At 42.9% G+C, this 16,608-nt stretch overlaps 1 protein-coding gene across 4 annotated transcripts in view; it reads right to left on the bottom strand.

Annotated features, from left to right (window-relative positions):
* ICA69 (islet cell autoantigen 1-like protein) overlaps positions 1-16,608 on the bottom strand; it is a 78,450-nt gene that overhangs the window by 45,037 nt on the left and 16,805 nt on the right. For all 4 annotated transcript variants that reach the window (XM_050190953.3, XM_050190955.2, XM_050190952.3 and 1 more), the window contains 4 exons: positions 8,439-8,562; positions 5,984-6,182; positions 1,037-1,261; positions 432-517 (listed from right to left, as the gene is read on the bottom strand). In XM_050190953.3, the coding sequence (XP_050046910.1) occupies positions 432-517; positions 1,037-1,261; positions 5,984-6,182; positions 8,439-8,562 (634 nt within the window). The remainder of the gene's footprint in view (positions 1-431; positions 518-1,036; positions 1,262-5,983; positions 6,183-8,438; positions 8,563-16,608) is intronic.

The following is a 16,608-nucleotide window of genomic DNA, read 5'->3' as shown; positions in this document are numbered from 1 at the left end:
TACAAGTCCTCTGAATTTGTAAATATAGGAGCTGTGCCAACGTTAAAGATATTTATTTTTTTAATCTACAAACTACTAATGGATTTGCTAAATAGGTGTTTCATTCAATATAAAGACAGTTTACTGATAGCCACACCACAAGTATGCCAATTCTTTTGCTCATTGTTATTTTCTGCTTCATCTATGCGAATTGAAATAAAAATTGCAAAAGAAAACAACCACTTCAGATTCATGCTTTGAGCAACTTAACGCCACCAATTACAATACATTATTAGAGATGTTGTACTTTGATCAAGATTTCTTCCATGGGCTTTCGATTGAAACTGTAAGCATTCGTTCCAAATTGCTACAGCTTAACCAAGGTAACTTAAATATGAGGTTGACAAGTGTGTTAGTTGCACTAAGGAAAACATAAATATTCACAATCCTACCTGTCTTTGTCACCATCTTCTTTGCTTGCTTTTTCTTCGCCATTGCCCATTTCTTCAGCTAATTTTCTACTTGGCTCTTGGAGTTCCTGTGGTGAATGACATCACTATCACTATCACAATGCTATTGCACTACACAAAGACCCTTAGTAAGCACCACCTGATTTTACTTATTGCGCTACTTACTTCAAGTAATTTGGGAAAGCAGGAGCCAATTAATACAACCTTTTAGTTCACAGCTTAATAAGCTCAAGTATGTAAGTGTGACATTGCCTCCATAAGCAGACCTTATCTAGAAGCATTAACTAATCTGGACAATTGCCATTATGTACAGTGCTCAGCAATTTACCTATTATTTTCATTTCATTGCTCACTGCATGGGCCTTGGCTTCATCTAAATTTACTTTGGTATCTTGCAAGTTTCAGCCCTTTCACTGAGCACTGGTAGAATGTACTGACTGTACACTTTTCAAAGACAATGGTAAGCTGCTGCACAAGATTTGAGAGTGCAAGTATTAGACCTTTTAAAAGCTTTAGCACGTCCAGATACCTCACTTGAAAAAATGAAAGTCTGCTCCCCTTCATGAAAGATCCATGGGCATACACACCTTGACAACGATGAAGTCATAGTGCTGGTACCCTTTGAAGCTTTCAGCGACATTGGTCATAGTGGAGGAGGTTTTTTCCCAGAAGGAGAGTAGTGCATTCTGGTAAGTGGCTAGCACATGAGAAAACATGTTGCAGCGTGAGGCTGCAAGCAAGTCCACCTTCTGTAGTGTGTCCAGCTTCAGCTTCTCAAACTGCATTTTGGTGCGTTTCACGTGCCCTTGCACCTGCACAATCCAAGCCACAGCAAAGTTAATATTGCAGTATGCGACTACAGCGGCTATTACAGGCAGCCTGCAACCAATGACACTTATCAGGAGTGCATAAACAGGAGTGATATCTTCTCACACAAATGTTTTGCCACATGCCTGTGCAAGAAAGTCAAATATTGGCTCCATTCAATGAAAGTTTGCAGTAAAATTTTCCCATTGAGCACTTCCACTAAAGACTATGGATTATCTGTCTCAATTCAACAAAGCAATTTTGGTCCCTCTTTGTGCATTGCACAGGCACTTTGTCAGCCTTTGTGAGAGACACTGATGCTGAAGTGGCCAGGAAAATGCTTAACACCGCCGTCTAACACCCAGCACCTCAGTGCTAACCCCAATAAATGCAGTCTTTATGTTCGAGGGGTACTCTGAAACACACTCATACCATGGAACTGGTTTGATTATGCCTCTATAGCTCCCATGCAACTGTTTCCTACATTTATTGCAATCTTATATAAGGATGCTCATTCCCAGGAGAGTGGTGCATTCTGGTAAGTGGCTAGCACATGAGAAAACATGTTGCAGCATGAGGCTGCAAGCAAGTCTACCTTCTGTAGTGTACAGGGAGACTCTATGAAAGTGCACAAAATTATTTTCATATTCACGCCATATAAACCAGTTCGAAGGCATTTCTTTAAAACAAGTTTTTCAGGGGCAAGTATCAATAATTGAAATCGAGATTTGACACTATGCGAGAGTTAATAACTAGACCCTGTTGTTTGACTAATTCAGGCAACATTTATAACAGGCCTCAAAGAGAATACAAAAACAAAGGAAGGAGCCCAGAAGTGAAGCCCACTGTGAAGACGTGAAGCACTGTCTGCTTCAGCCTGCTATCAACCGCTTTATGTCATAAAGGAACAGACTTCATGGCACAGGTATGAAAGTGGCTGGGACAGGCTCACAAGTGTTCGTTGAGTATGTTGCAAACTTCATGCTGCAGTCTACATACACTGATAAAGATATGCCACACCTGTGCAGCAGCATGAAAGAAACAAAAAAAAAAAAAAAATATTGTTGACCCCTCTTTCCTAGGAATCGGTAGAACACGAAAGTGAAACGTGTCTTCACAGAAGCTGTTGCATGTTTGCTTCGTGAACTCACAGTCCGCTGCAGCGAAAGGCACATGATTTGCGGGTTGGCAATCGTGTTGCAGGTTTGCTTGGTGCGCGCTGTCGTTGGCGAGCGGCATCCTGCTGCCGAGTCGCTCCAGCGAAGGTACGAGCATTTTGGTCCCGTTCTGTAGTGTCTTGGGCAGCCAGTTGAGTTGCGACACGCTCAGCTTCAGGAATATGAGTGGTAGAGTTTGCAGCGTGTGCCGTGAACGCGTTGTGCTTCACGCTAGCTTGTCTCTCGCCGGACCAAATTAAGCTTCGCCCGTCAACGTCGTTGCCTTTATGCACCGCTTAGCGCAGCAGTTTTCTTAGTTGGTGCCATCGCAAGCAAACCAGTAGACATAGTATAAGCACTGTTGATGCATGTTGAAGCTGTACTCCGTAGGCGACAAGGCGTCACAGGCTAATTGGATGCGAAAGACAAACCATGTGTGGAAACTGCGTCGTCACCTCAGCAGAAGGCCTACACCGCCTGCACCACACTACACTGCATTGGAGTCTCCACTGCGCTGAGACTACCGAAGCAGTCACTGTCGGCGCTCGTTAATGTCATGATGCAGTACTTCGCTTCACTGCTGCTGGATGGCGGTGCCATCTCTGTGAAGAGAGACCACATTTTATGCGTTCGCGCCGACGTACGGGAAGTTCATGGTGGACCCCGGCATAAAGCACTTTCGTGTTTAAAAAAATCTGACAACTAATATATCAATGACAACAAAGCTGGCAACAAAGCTGCTCACGGCCTTGCTCAAACGCAGTAACTGCTGCGGTGTTTGAGCATGGTCAGGGCTGGCTGTTATTGACGGCTCTTACGGAAGCTGTGTCACAGTGCCGAGGCATCTGTTTACACCATTAAAGCTATACAACCTCCTGGCTGACCTCCAACATGGAGCCGCTATAATGCGATGTGAGAAACAAAAATTGTGGATCACTAGTTCAAAAAATTGCGCATCAAGTTCTTGTCTATTCGAATCAGATATACACAAGGCAACTTTTATTTAATAATCATTGCTAATTATGTATCAAAGCAAATTTGGGGCTCTGACACATATTGTGGAGCATATACATTTGACATTGACCACACTGCCACACGCTGCCGCATTAAAATCGTTGGGGAACTCCCTTTAACAGCTTTGCTGTAGAAGTGTTAAAATTGACAGTTCATTGTTTAAACCTCTTGTAAGTGTGCAGAATCATTATAGCAAAATTCTCAACTAGATCCAACCTCCATTTTTCATGTAACATTCACCTAAAGCAAACTGAACAAAAAGCAACAGATGCACTGCAATAGATGCACCTGCCGGTCCCTCTTTGAAAATATGATGATTCTCAGAAAAAGTGTTAATGAGATGACTAGGCTCTTCACTGAAGCACATCACATCGCCATCGTTGGTGATGCGTCAGCAAACCTTCCATCTCATTATCAGGAAAAGAGTTGGAATGTATGTGCATGGCATGATTTTTTATCACAATACGTGCCATACATGTTGCGAGTGGCGTTATCAAGATGCTCAGAACATGGCACTCTATTGCAGCCAAGTGAAGGGTATATGTACGCTGCGATCCCGCAATTAAAACTCGTTGTGGAAAGTTAGCGCGAAATGTGTGTGGTCTGTGTCCTCCTTTTGTTCTGTTTTGGGTGCACTACGTTTTCTGCCTCCATCATGCGTATATAAGTGCTTGGGAAAACAAACAGTGCTAAAGAGGGGGCTAAACAAGAAGACACAAAGAGTGCACTGTCTTGCTTTTGTTTGGTTACATATTTAGCGCTGTTAGATTTTCCGAGGCATGCACGAACTAGGCCATCCACATACATTTTATAAATGCATCAATTTGTAAACTAATTTTTATTCTTTTTAATATCACTATTTTTGAAAGTAGCACTAGGACAATAGCATAATTATATGCGAAGTGGCTGCACACATTACCAATTAAAAACTTTGGTCAGGAGTTAAGAAAAAATTTGGCAACGCAAAAATGTGCATCCTTGTTGTTCAAGCACGCTTTTTCAGGGAGTGCTAGCAATTTTGCCTCTTGCATAGTGTACAATCTCTCTTTTCGTCACTTTCTCTCTATCTCTGTGTGTGTGGGTGTGGGGGGGGGGGGGGGGGGGGCATGAGTGTGTGTAAATATGTGCAGGTGCACATCATACAGCAAAAACAAACTTTTAATTTCGACATCTCGGTCGGGGTACGGCCTTCATCAGGAGTGTGACTGCAAGCACCCAGAGCTCAATTATGCACAGAAAGTGTCACACAACCTTAGAAATGCTGCTAGCTTTTTCTGCCCATAATAAGCTTTCGAAGCTGTGTCCGCCCATACTCGATGATGGCAGATGAAGTTGCAGCACAAACCATAAGAATCCCTTTATGAATGTTCCAGAGGGATGGTTTATGCCATTCCCATGTCTTATAAAAAAGTGTACATAGGTAAAATTTAATGATGCATGAACGATTGCTTATGGGAACAAAGAAAGAGAAGGGTGAACATCTGGTAGCCCATATTACCGCATTTACTTGCATAATGAACGCAGCGCCCGCTTTTCCAATCAATAAGCGTGTTTTTTCTTTTTCTCGCATAATGATTGCACCCAGAACTTGCTGCCGTGAAGTAGGAGATGCACTCAATCTCGCACGCCATCTTTCGTCGCGCAAAAGGTCCCGGGGGGGAGGGGAGGGATCCCTGGGACAGTGGCGTTGTACTCTGGAAGCAACAGCGTATTGCACAACTGTGCTCAAGGGGTGCCGATGATCGCGGCTCAATCTCCCACGTACAAAGGAGGAAAGCGGGAAGGAAACATGCCGTCTTCCGTCGCACGCATGGCGCTGGGGGGAAGGGAGGGAGAGGGTTGCAGTGTTTTACTCTGGCAGCAACTGCACATTGCACAACCACTTCGCACCCTATCTTGCAAGTGAACTGCGTTGGGAGAGTCGATGGCGGCTCATACTTTTGTGCGTGCTGCATTCTCGCCACTCAGTGTGTGTTGAGGCGAATGTTTGGAAGTTTACACAACCGACAAAACTACTATCCTTACTTCGTGTAGCTATCTGCACATTTTCTGTCAGAATCGATGGTTCGCATTTTGGGTGAAACTGACCTTTTTAGAGGTGGCCGTGGAAAAAAAAATTGCTCAAAATTTTACCCTGCATAATGAACACGCCCCCCAACCTTGAACATATTTTTCTGGAAAAAAAAGTGTGTTCATTATGCGAGTAAATACGGTACTACGTGTAGTTGTGAGGCATGCTTCTCGGGGATGGCCATCCTGTAGAAGTGATAGCACCACTTAAAGGATTGTGTTTGTAGTCTATTTTATCAAATTGAACAGAGGCTGTTGTGTAAACGAGACCTCCATTGTGCTGCATGTGACTGAATACAAGTTCTTGAGCACCAACCTATGATGTTCCTGTGTGAATATGTGGTCCATTTGTACCTTTTTGTGTGGATGCATGACCGTATGTATAATATCTACGAATTGTTCCTACTAATTAACAGTTCTCTTTAGTGCTAATTCCCCTCAACAGTTAGTCAAATTAAAGCACGAGAATTACCACGAGAAACTCACTTTTCGGAACTTCTCCAACTGTTTGTACGTGTCAGGGTCCAGCTGTTGTGAGATGTCTTTCATCCAAAGGAGAGCCCCTCGGTAGTCTGTCCTGGACCGCTCCATCTTCTCAACAGTAGCCAGAGTGTCAGCAATAGCACGGAATTGATAGGTTTCCACTTCCTGATAGAGGCGCACTAGAGGCACACGTAGGGTCAGCCTGCAGGAACAGTACAAGCACTAGGACCCCACACAGAACCATGCAGAAAATTGAGGTCAAACAATGCTACACAGGTGCATGGCAAGTAGACTACAATGCTAGGATAGCTTCCGAGTCACTAACATGAAACCCATGGAAAATGTTATTGGTCTTAAGGATTACTATAGCACCAATCGACCACCTGTTTTGTGAAAGGTAATGGCGTGTGAATATGAAGTTTCAAATATGAATTGAATAGCCCTAGCTATTTGACTTTTATTCTATATTTGAAAATTTCCTATATTGGTTTGTTAGAATATGCAGGATAACAACAGCTGCTACAGTTTAGAGGGAGTAAGACCAATGCAAGTGGTGACCGTTACAAATGATGCTATGGCAAAGGAGCTGTAGATGGTGCACAGAGCCACCAGTTTCTGAGGGAACAATTTCCTGTCATTTATTAAAGATGCCTAATTTCTAGGCAGCCTATAAATTTGTTGTCTTGATTTAAGCAAAGGAATATTTATTTTCCCAGCTTGTTCAACATCAGTCTGCAATTTTACATGCTGATCTCTCTGGTGACAGCTCATGGTACTTGGTCAGGGTAGCTAACTTCCAGAAAAGCTGATTTGAGTGTTCGGTAAATATGAGAAATGTAAAGGACACCCTCAGCAACAGTCACTGCTACAAAAGCAAAAATAAGAAGTATGCTAGAATTTGCATCCTCATCTAAAACTTGATCCACTGAAATATGGCATTCACAGTGCCATAGTTAAAGGGGTCCTGAACCACATTATTGAAGTTGAGAAATGCATTTGAAGTTAAAATGCACTAGTACTTCAAAAATACTTTGCCACGAAAAGTACTTCAGTGCATACAGCAGAAGCAGTTATTGGCAATCCAAGGTTGCCTATAATCCCCTCTGCAGTGCTCCTGCTGCTTCTTCAAAGCCTCACACTGCAAAGGCTACGGCAAAGCGGGGCATGCCCACAACGCTCCGCTCACTGAACATCACCATGGCGCACAGTTCAAATTTAATTTTGGATGTTCGTGTAGAAGCCACTATTTCCAATTTTGGCACCTACAACGTGGCAAATGCAGCTGTTCTCAGCGAGCCACAGTGCACGGACTCATCGCAGCACCCACGGCATCTATGCTACACAGCAGACCGCAGCTACATGCAACTGTAGTGCATATGCACAGCGTCTTCTTTGCACATGACAGGGCCTGAGGGTGTGCTCCAGTGTGGCCGTGCTATGTGGTGCGGACGAACTTTGTCCTGCCCCGGCTTGACTGACAGATAGTAGCCACATCCAACTTGCACATTTTGAAGCGCTGTCAATAGCTCAATACGACGCAATGTCTGAGAAGGCATCTAATCAGGAGTGAGCACGTACTGGCAAGCATGTGTGTGGCTTAACCTTAAGTTTCGCGTGGTTCAAGGCTAGTTGATTGTTAAAACTAATCGTAATAAGAGAGACCTGACGGCTACGACACCGATAAGCAGGGCAACTAAAGTTTAATTCCTACACTGGTAGCCGCAACCGAGTGTGAGCAGACGATAGTCGGCTCCTTCCGGAAGTACGTAATTCTTATCGAAATTCAAAAGCAAGGATTTTCGTTTACTACAGCCTGTTTATTAAACTATGTCAATAAGCATATACAGTAACAGTAGGAAGAAGCACACTGATCCAAACACCTATCTTGATTGACGTCAGCTGTTGATCAGTAGCAGCCGTGTATGGGAATCTGCTATATGACGAAATATAGCTGCTCAAAAAGAGTGAGGAGAAGGCTTCTGTAGAAAAGAGAATGTGTGAGAAAAAGGTAACTTCACGCTCTGCTTGTGAGCTCCACACATCGTACACGACAGCAAAATTTGGCTGAGATGTTCGCAGCAGCGTATGATATCCGCAGACTACGTTATTTCACTAAGCCTGAGGGGAGGTTCAGCACCCCCTGTAAACATCAACTGAATTCGTGAGCCTCGCATATAAGGTAAGGGTGACTTTGCAGCTAAGGATATTGGGAAAAACAATTTGTTACATTTGAATAATAAGCAGCCTATCTTAGATGGTGATACATATGCAATTCTTGTTTATATTTCTTCCTTGTAAGACTGGACTTTGAGGAATTACATGGGTCATTCAGTGTTTCTCAAGACTGATGAAAGAAGAAAAAAGTAACTATGGCACAGACAAGGATTCACAATCAGTAATCCTTCTGAAGGCTGGAGCATGCATGTAATTTGCTGTGTCTGGTAGGCCAGGCTCATACCTTTGCTGCGCAGAGTAGCTCATTGTCTTTCCTGTTGCACCCATCATTTTGCCAGCTCGGGTCTTGTCCTGTTTTCCACATTCTTTCAGGAAACGTCCCAATGCATTCTCTTCTTGGCTAAGTGCTAATAGAAAAATAAAATTCCATAAGCACTAGCAAAAAAAAAAATTTGTGTGCACAGCAGTAAATATGTCTGCCAACAAAAAGCAAGCTTTCAAAAACAGTTTTCAAGAACTAGCAAAGTGGGAAGACGCATTACGAGACAAAATGCAACATACTGTGCTCAGTTAAACCACTTAACCACCAGAAACTGGGTCCTTTGCCACACGTAAAAGTTAATGCAATGTGCTAGTAAAGATCCGTTCCTTTAGTGCCTGGGGTGATTAATTTAACACCCCAGGCACTAAGGCAATTATAATGCACAAAGTGACATCTTTGCTGTCAAGCCATTCCTCAAGCTACACTTGCATGCACGCTGTTGTACAAAGAACTTACAAGAGCGGGGCAAATAAAAAGAATGTGCACACACCAACTGCAGCTTCACCTAACAATTCCTTAGAGTGAAACACAGAGGGAGGCAATACCGTTTGCCAGCTGGCTCCAGTAGAATCTTCCTCTGAAGGATACATTAGATATGCACATCGCTAGCCCCTTCTGCAATACCTTTCCAGAATCACAGTTTTGTTCCCATTTAAAGGGACACAAAGGGAAAATATTATGTCAACCTAGATTGAAAGATAATGTAATAATTAATTTGCCATTCATAGCAAGAACAGAGCTTTTGTAAGCGAGAAAATTAAAAAAATAGAAAATCTTAGTGGCACCACTTATATTGGACTATGGTACCTCTCAAGCGACATCATCAGCACTGGCTGATTGCCAAAGAGTGGCAGTGAGGGAGGTTACATGGGGATTATGTCAACTCGTACATTTTTGTGTGGACGATTCAAATTAAAGAGTAGCAGCGCGACCTTCAGCAGGAATTTTCTGCACAACCAAGTCATATATTGGACACAGTAAATGATGACTAGACGAACAATTTATTGATCTGATTCGGTTTAATATATTATTTTAGAGCCTCTTTAAGAAGCAAACCGATATGCAGGTCCTGTCAAAGTTAACCCAAACAACACCACTGTTGACAGCTTGCGTAAAGAGATCAGATGCATTCTTTGGATCAGCACAGAAAACGATGGCAACACAAAAAAGGGCACAGGATGAGTGCTGTGTTGTCACATGTCCTTCCCATTTGTGTAGCCGTCGTTTTCTGCACTGATTGAAAGAATGCATCAATTCCAGCTCGAAAAGATTTCCACCTTACAGCAAAAAGTTCGGATATGTCTGCTGATAACCAGCACCATTATTGGTAGAGATATGAACATGCACTGCAAATCCTAGGCATCTGTATTCAGGCTGCATACATCTTATGAAGGACATGTTCATAGGTGATGGCATTCATCGTTCTTTATTTTGATGAGTGAAGTGCACGAGGCTGAATGCAGTGTTTGGAACGAAGAAAAGGAATGTTACATGGAGGGGTGCACGCACAGATGAAAGTGCTGTGCATGGGAAGAAACGCTGACGACAAAGAACCAAGCGCAAGGACATGCGCCGCAAGAAAGAAATGAAAACACAAGGAGCCACTCGCACAAGTCCACAAATCTTTAGCGAACGAATTGTGGGGACACACAAGGCCATGAAGAGGAGAAAAATGCGAAAGGCATTGTAGACCAGAGGCAGAGTCCCAGAAGCGTCCCAGAAAGTTCAGACACTGGATTGGACGCTGAAAAGTTCGGTTTCAGACCCGAACCACCCCAACTTCAACCATCAGGGGGCTACCAGTCAAGGGCTGGCCTATGCGTTTCAGTGCTTCAAGACTTCACCTGGCCACAGACTTCTGCCATGAGGTGCTTGGATGCCTACAGCCGTAGGCAGAACGTAAGCAGTTGAGCTGTGGACCCAAGCTTGCATACAGCTGCCTGGCCAGAACGTCCCAATCTCTTGCTGCTTCCTCCTGAATGTTCCACTGCAATGCCTGTGTCTCCTCAGCCGGCTAAACACAACAGCACTACATTCTTCATCAACTCACCACTTAGCCTCATCACAGGTTTGGTGAGATTATCGCCGCTTTCCTCATCACCTAGCCCCACTAGTCATGCAGTGGTGAACTGTTGTAGATTTGACTGAACCGCATGGTCCAAAAATAATTGTTTCATACCGTGGTGTCTCAATCCTCTATTAATGTCAGTTCAAGACATAATGTACTGTTAGCTGTTTTATTAGGTCTGTGCTATCCTATTTTCGTTTACTGTGTGTATTAAATGTCTTGTATGCGTCAGCATGAATAAACAGCTTTGTTCTTCATTGGGTGCTCTGAGGTCATGTCTCAGTGACCCGCTGGAAAACTAGTAAGGACTTTTATCACAGTCACAGGCACTCACTGATGCAGCTGCCGACGAGAACAGCTATTAAGTAATGTGTCACCACTGTCTACCCACACCCTGGAATTGAGCCAGCATATGCAAAAACCATGACTCATGTCCTTCACAATAAGCACACGGCTCAAAGGCAGGTGTCTTGTTTTCACGGCACGCATTTGTACCCTAATCAAGTGCACCAGTCAGCAGCAGAGTGGATAGCGCTGCCAGCTACACTATTGCATGCTGCTATTAGCAGGTCACAGCTCAGTACATTCAAGGACCACAAAGCATTGGTCATTATGCTTCAGAGGCCTGATCTGTGCCCGCTGATGGTAATGCATTTTGCTGAGCACATCTGCTGAGTACATGCCAAGGATTGATCTTTCGGACATTTTTCGGAATGCAGAAGGCAAAGGAAGCTAAGCAACCATTGGACTCAGGCAAATTATTTGTAGCGTTTACTACCAAAATGTGCGTGGCCTTCAAACAAAAGGAAATGAATTTCATTCAAATGTAGCCTTCAATGATCATGACGTCATGTCTTACTGTAACTTGGCTTAATGAACGTTTCAGTACAAGTGAATACCACCTGCAAAACTAGGCTGTTTTCCGTACAGGTCGAGAGTACTCCACCTTGAATGTAGGTTCTGGCAGTGGTGTACTAATTCCCATGTAGGATAGTTTCAAAACAAGGCACCACTGAAACCTTTAGTGTGTGCTGAAAGCATCTGAGTTGAAATCCAATCAAGTAAGAACAAAGTTGTGGTTGGATGCTGTAATCTCGCTTTTTAATGACTCCGATGTCAATTGGAGAAACAGAAATCCTGTGTCTGAATTGGAACATGTTAACTCAGACAGATGCCCTAGTCCCCTTTGTTTCTTTTTAGTCCTTAGTGCAAATAAACAAATTCGTCCATGTGGCTGGCAACATTTTAGATCTTGCTCTTAATTTTGACACTGACGGTATTGTGCCAATTAGTGATCCCCTTGTTAAACAGGAGGTGTAGCATCTGACATTCCAGGTCTTTTTAGTGTTGTGTATGCCACGACCACAGGTGTGTGATGCCATGTTTTATTTGTTTTTAATGGGTAACTACTTGGTATGTTTAAAGATTTTAAATGTTATGACTGGTTTCCAATTTACCATGCAACAGATATAAATGACATACTGAACTTTCCATTTGCGTGGTAATGGATAACATTCATCTATATAATCCAAAATCGGTGAAAAACCAAGTAGCGAAGTCCTTGCTGGTTTTCATATGAGTTACGGTGTACGCCCCGCAAAAAACTGCTGTTCCATCATCGTTACAAATAATCGCGTGACCAGGAATCGCATAAGCAGTTCAGTGAACTTAGTGCAAACATCTTTACCATCAAGATAAGGTAAGTACTTGGAATATGTGCAATTCAGCTTTTCAGAACTACCAGAATAATTCTGTAAATATGTGAAGGAATATAAATTAGCCAATGAGCCCATGTGTATAGTGGTGATGTTACAGGATCCGGTAATGGGTCTGCCTTTCCTTAGGTTGTCGCCCAGACGTTCGATGATTATTTTTCTTCTGTCTGCTCATTACTGACCCCAGGCATAGCAGATGTGCAATGATAAATTTACTGTATATACTCGTGTAATGGCACCACCCATGTAAAAGTCGCACCCAGAACTTTGTAACAAAATATCCCCCAAAAATATAGTTTGAAGATTACTTGGGTATAGGACGCACCCTTGATCTTTCAGAACGTTGGCAGTGTTATCTGTTATGTGGTGCAAGAGTTTCAAAGTTTCTTTTTTAATCGGTGGCAAAACAAGGCAGCGGTGCTTAAAGCCCCTCAATACAAATCAAAAGTAGTGCCATCCTTTGAAGATTGCCACCATCCTCCTACCCTGCACTTTCCCTCGATGCTTGGTCCTCCCGTTGGCTGTCGCGTGCTTTTGCACACCTTTTTCTTGCTTGTTTTTTGCTTCTGACGCCATCGCGGTGCCAAATATTGCGAGCGGCGTAAGCAGGCACGTTTCGTGCCTCCTTTGTGCTTTTGTAGCATAGTTACGTGTTCACGATGCCACATTGCTGTGCCTTCAGGTGCAGCACAAGTGAAAGGACGACAAGAGACTATTCCGTATTCCATCTGCCAAGCGAGACGCAGCACGGAGGAAAATCTGGCTTCAAAGAGTCAGCCGGGCTCATTTCAACCCAACGCAATGGTCCCGGCTCTGTGAGGTAAGCAAGCAATTCTTTGCTCATCACTAATCTCATATGCTGCCACTTGTTTCATTAGTTTTTTGCTCTCCTAAATGCTGCATGCTCGCGCTGCATTTATTTTTAACTTTCGTGCCCGACTTCAATCAAGTTGTCTTCAAACGCATGTGCTTTTTGTCGACTCAGTCATACATTCCATGGCATTGTCTTTGTTTGGCCTGAATGTATACAAATAGCACTTTTTGAGTGTATCGCTGTACATTACGAAGTGGTGATGATACGCAGGCAAACAAGTGTGCTGATGACGTCCTGATCATTATAAGTCTTTATCGCTCTTTACGCCTTATCCATCCGCATCGAACTGTTATGAACCATGACCAAACCCACTCGAGCGGCGGCACTGCCAAGTGGACAGTACCTTGAAAGTGATCTGCAATGCAGACAAAGAGTGCCAACTGCTGATATAGCGTCACACTTTGTATTCTCGCCGCTTACTCAGCGTTGAAGAGAGATGCGCAGAGCATCTGCTAGTTCAGCACTGTGTAGGGGGAGCCAACACCGGCACAGGAGGAGGAGAGAGGAGATGGTACTACTTTTATTTCATTTAGCGGCTTTAGCCATGCTGAGTTTTCGGTGCCTCAAGGAAGCAAAAGCACAACCTCCGAGATTTAGCGGCTGCCTCCAAGACGCTGCCGTTGCTGGCCTTTGGGACGTCACTATCTATTCCAACCCGCAGGTCGCACGCTACGAGAATAGCCAAGAATAGCCAGAGCCAGTACAAGTGAGTACTGTAGTTCAATAAAGGCAAATACCACCAAAAATATTTATGAAAAATAAATGTGTCTTTTTTTCCATGTAATGGCCGGACCCTCGATTTTAACCCCAAATCTTGGAAAAAAACCTGCGGCTATAACACTCCATAATACTTGTTGCTTTTGGCGTGTTGTGAACCCTGGAATTCGTGCTGACATCAGTCTTACTGATTCTTATGGTGTCCCTATCCCCTATTCAGATTGCGCTCAACTTCTTAATGATACGTTTGCAACAATTTTCACTCATGAAAACGTTAACTCATTGCCAACTTTAAAGACATTAGTGGGAATCACAATGCATGAGGTAGTCATCAGTGAGTCTGGTGTTTTATCTCTACTAACAAATCTTAAACGTCATCTAGTGCCGACCATCTAGGTTTCAATAATAAAATTTTAAAGAATCCATTGCATAGTATTTATTCTATCTTAACCGCTCTATTTTCCCAGTCACTATCAACTGGTGGTATTCCTAATGACTGGCGCATTGCTAAAATAATACCCATTTTCAAATCAGGTGATCACGCTTCTCCGCTTAATTATTGTCCCATCTCTTAACCAGCACAATTTGTAAATTACTCCAACATATCATACACAGTCAAGTCATCAACTTCCTTAAAGACCATAACATTATTTTTAAGCATCAGCATGGTTTTCGCAAGGGCTTATTCATGTGACACCCAACTTGCTGGATTTATTAACGACATACACGCACTGATAGATGCTGGGTTCCAAGTTCACGCAATATTTTTAGATTTTTCTAAGGCATTTGATCGTGTTCCACACCATAGGTTGTTACTTAAACTTTCACAGCTTAACATTCACCCTACTATAATTGTATGGATCACCGATTTTCTCTCATCTAGAATTCAGTTTACATCAGTTAACAATTCCAACTCATGTTATGCTGATGCTACGTCTGGAGTTCCACAAGGCAGCGTACTTGGACCTTTACTCTTTCTAATCTATATTAATGATTTACCCAGTTGCGTGTCATCATAAATCAGACTATTTGCAGATTATTGTGTACTTTATCGATGTGTAACAAGTAACGCTGATGGCCACTTATTACAAACTGACCTGGATGCAATAAGTGCATGGTGTTCTAATTTGTTAATGCCACTAAATATTTCCCAAACTAAACTCATGTCTTTCACCAATAGGTCACGAATTCCAACCACCTACTCCCTTGATAACAACGCTGTGGAACTCGCAACAACTTACAAGTACCTTGGCATTAATCTTCAGTCAAACTTATCATGGAATAATCATATTAATCTTACCCTTGCCTTTTCAAACCATACTCTCGGACTTATTAAACATAACTTAAAAGAAGCTCCAATGCATGTTAAATAACTAGCGTACACAACATTAATCCGTTCTAACCTAGAATATGCGTCTGCCATCTGGGATCCCAAACGAACTTATATCATCAGTAACAACGAAGCCTTGCAGAACCGTGCTACGCGATTTATTTTTCCAGATTATTCACGTTACACCAGCGTCACCTCGTTAAAGAATAAAGCTTAGTTGGATAAGTTAGCACTTCGCCATAAAATTTCTCGCCTATCACTTTTCCATAAGCTTTATCCCCATCCATCACTCCATGATGATTTCTTTCAGTCACCACCAGTTATCTTTCCACGCCGTGACCATCCATACAAAGTCAAACACACTAACTGCCAGTCATCCCATTATGCATATTCATTCTTACCACGCACAATAACTGAATGGAATGCCTTACCATCAGACATTGCCACGGAACCAGACTTGACTAAGTTTCAAGATTTAATTCGCTCACGACTTGTCAACTACTCTTATTATTATTTTTTGGGGGGCTTTTACAGTGTTATCGATGTTTGTTGCTGTTTGCTTTTCATTGCAGTTGCCTTATGTTCTCCTAATATGTACTAATGTTTTCTCTGTAATAATTGTGACTTAATTATCTTGTATATTACTATGTTTCACTCTATTATTACTTTTGTTACATTCTCTTGTTTTTAGTATGTACAAACTATGACCAGTGCCTGTGATCACCCCCCTTCCCCCATGTAATACCCTCGTAATGAGGGCCTTTGGGGGTATTTTTGAATAAATGAATAAATATATATGGTACCGGTGGAAGTTTAGTTGTCAAATAAGGTGATGTCATCGGATGTGATGGATTCTACACGTTCACTGAAGGCAGAAACTTCTTGCACGCACACACAAACACACACGAGCACGGGCGCACACAAATTATACCGAGCCTTTTATTAAAGGGCCCCTCACCAGGCCACACAGCAAATTATGGTTATACGCTAAAAATTTTTACGTGCCCTTTAACCCTTTCAGGGTCAATGACGTAAATATATGGCGCCGCGAACAAGTCCAAAATGGTCGATGCCGTATATTTACGGTGCCGTCTGTACATTTAAAAAGCATGGCAATTTCCTAACTTATTCGTTCCTGGCATGTGCTGCCACTACATGGGAATAAAAGGAATTTTTTTCTTGCGCCTCTCTCTCTTGGTTTTCGTTGCATGGTTTGTTTTAAAGCTACTTTGCTCCGGCGCGTCTATATACTACCGCTCGCGCACTGGCGCGCACGCGGGCGGGCGGCCGGTGTTTTGGGTTTTGTTCCACAGGCGGTTTCGGCATTTTGCGCTCGTAAAACTGATGGCTATCTCGTTACTAATTGCTCAAAGGAGGGACGCCTGTTTCTCGCTCGTTTAGTGCTCACAAGCGTGCACATAGGAAGG

The sequence above is a fragment of the Dermacentor andersoni genome, chromosome 1 (assembly GCF_023375885.2).
Source record: "Dermacentor andersoni chromosome 1, qqDerAnde1_hic_scaffold, whole genome shotgun sequence".
Lineage (NCBI taxonomy): Eukaryota > Metazoa > Arthropoda > Arachnida > Ixodida > Ixodidae > Dermacentor > Dermacentor andersoni.
Note: the sequence above shows the minus strand (reverse complement) of the source record. Positions and strands in the feature narration are given on the sequence as shown.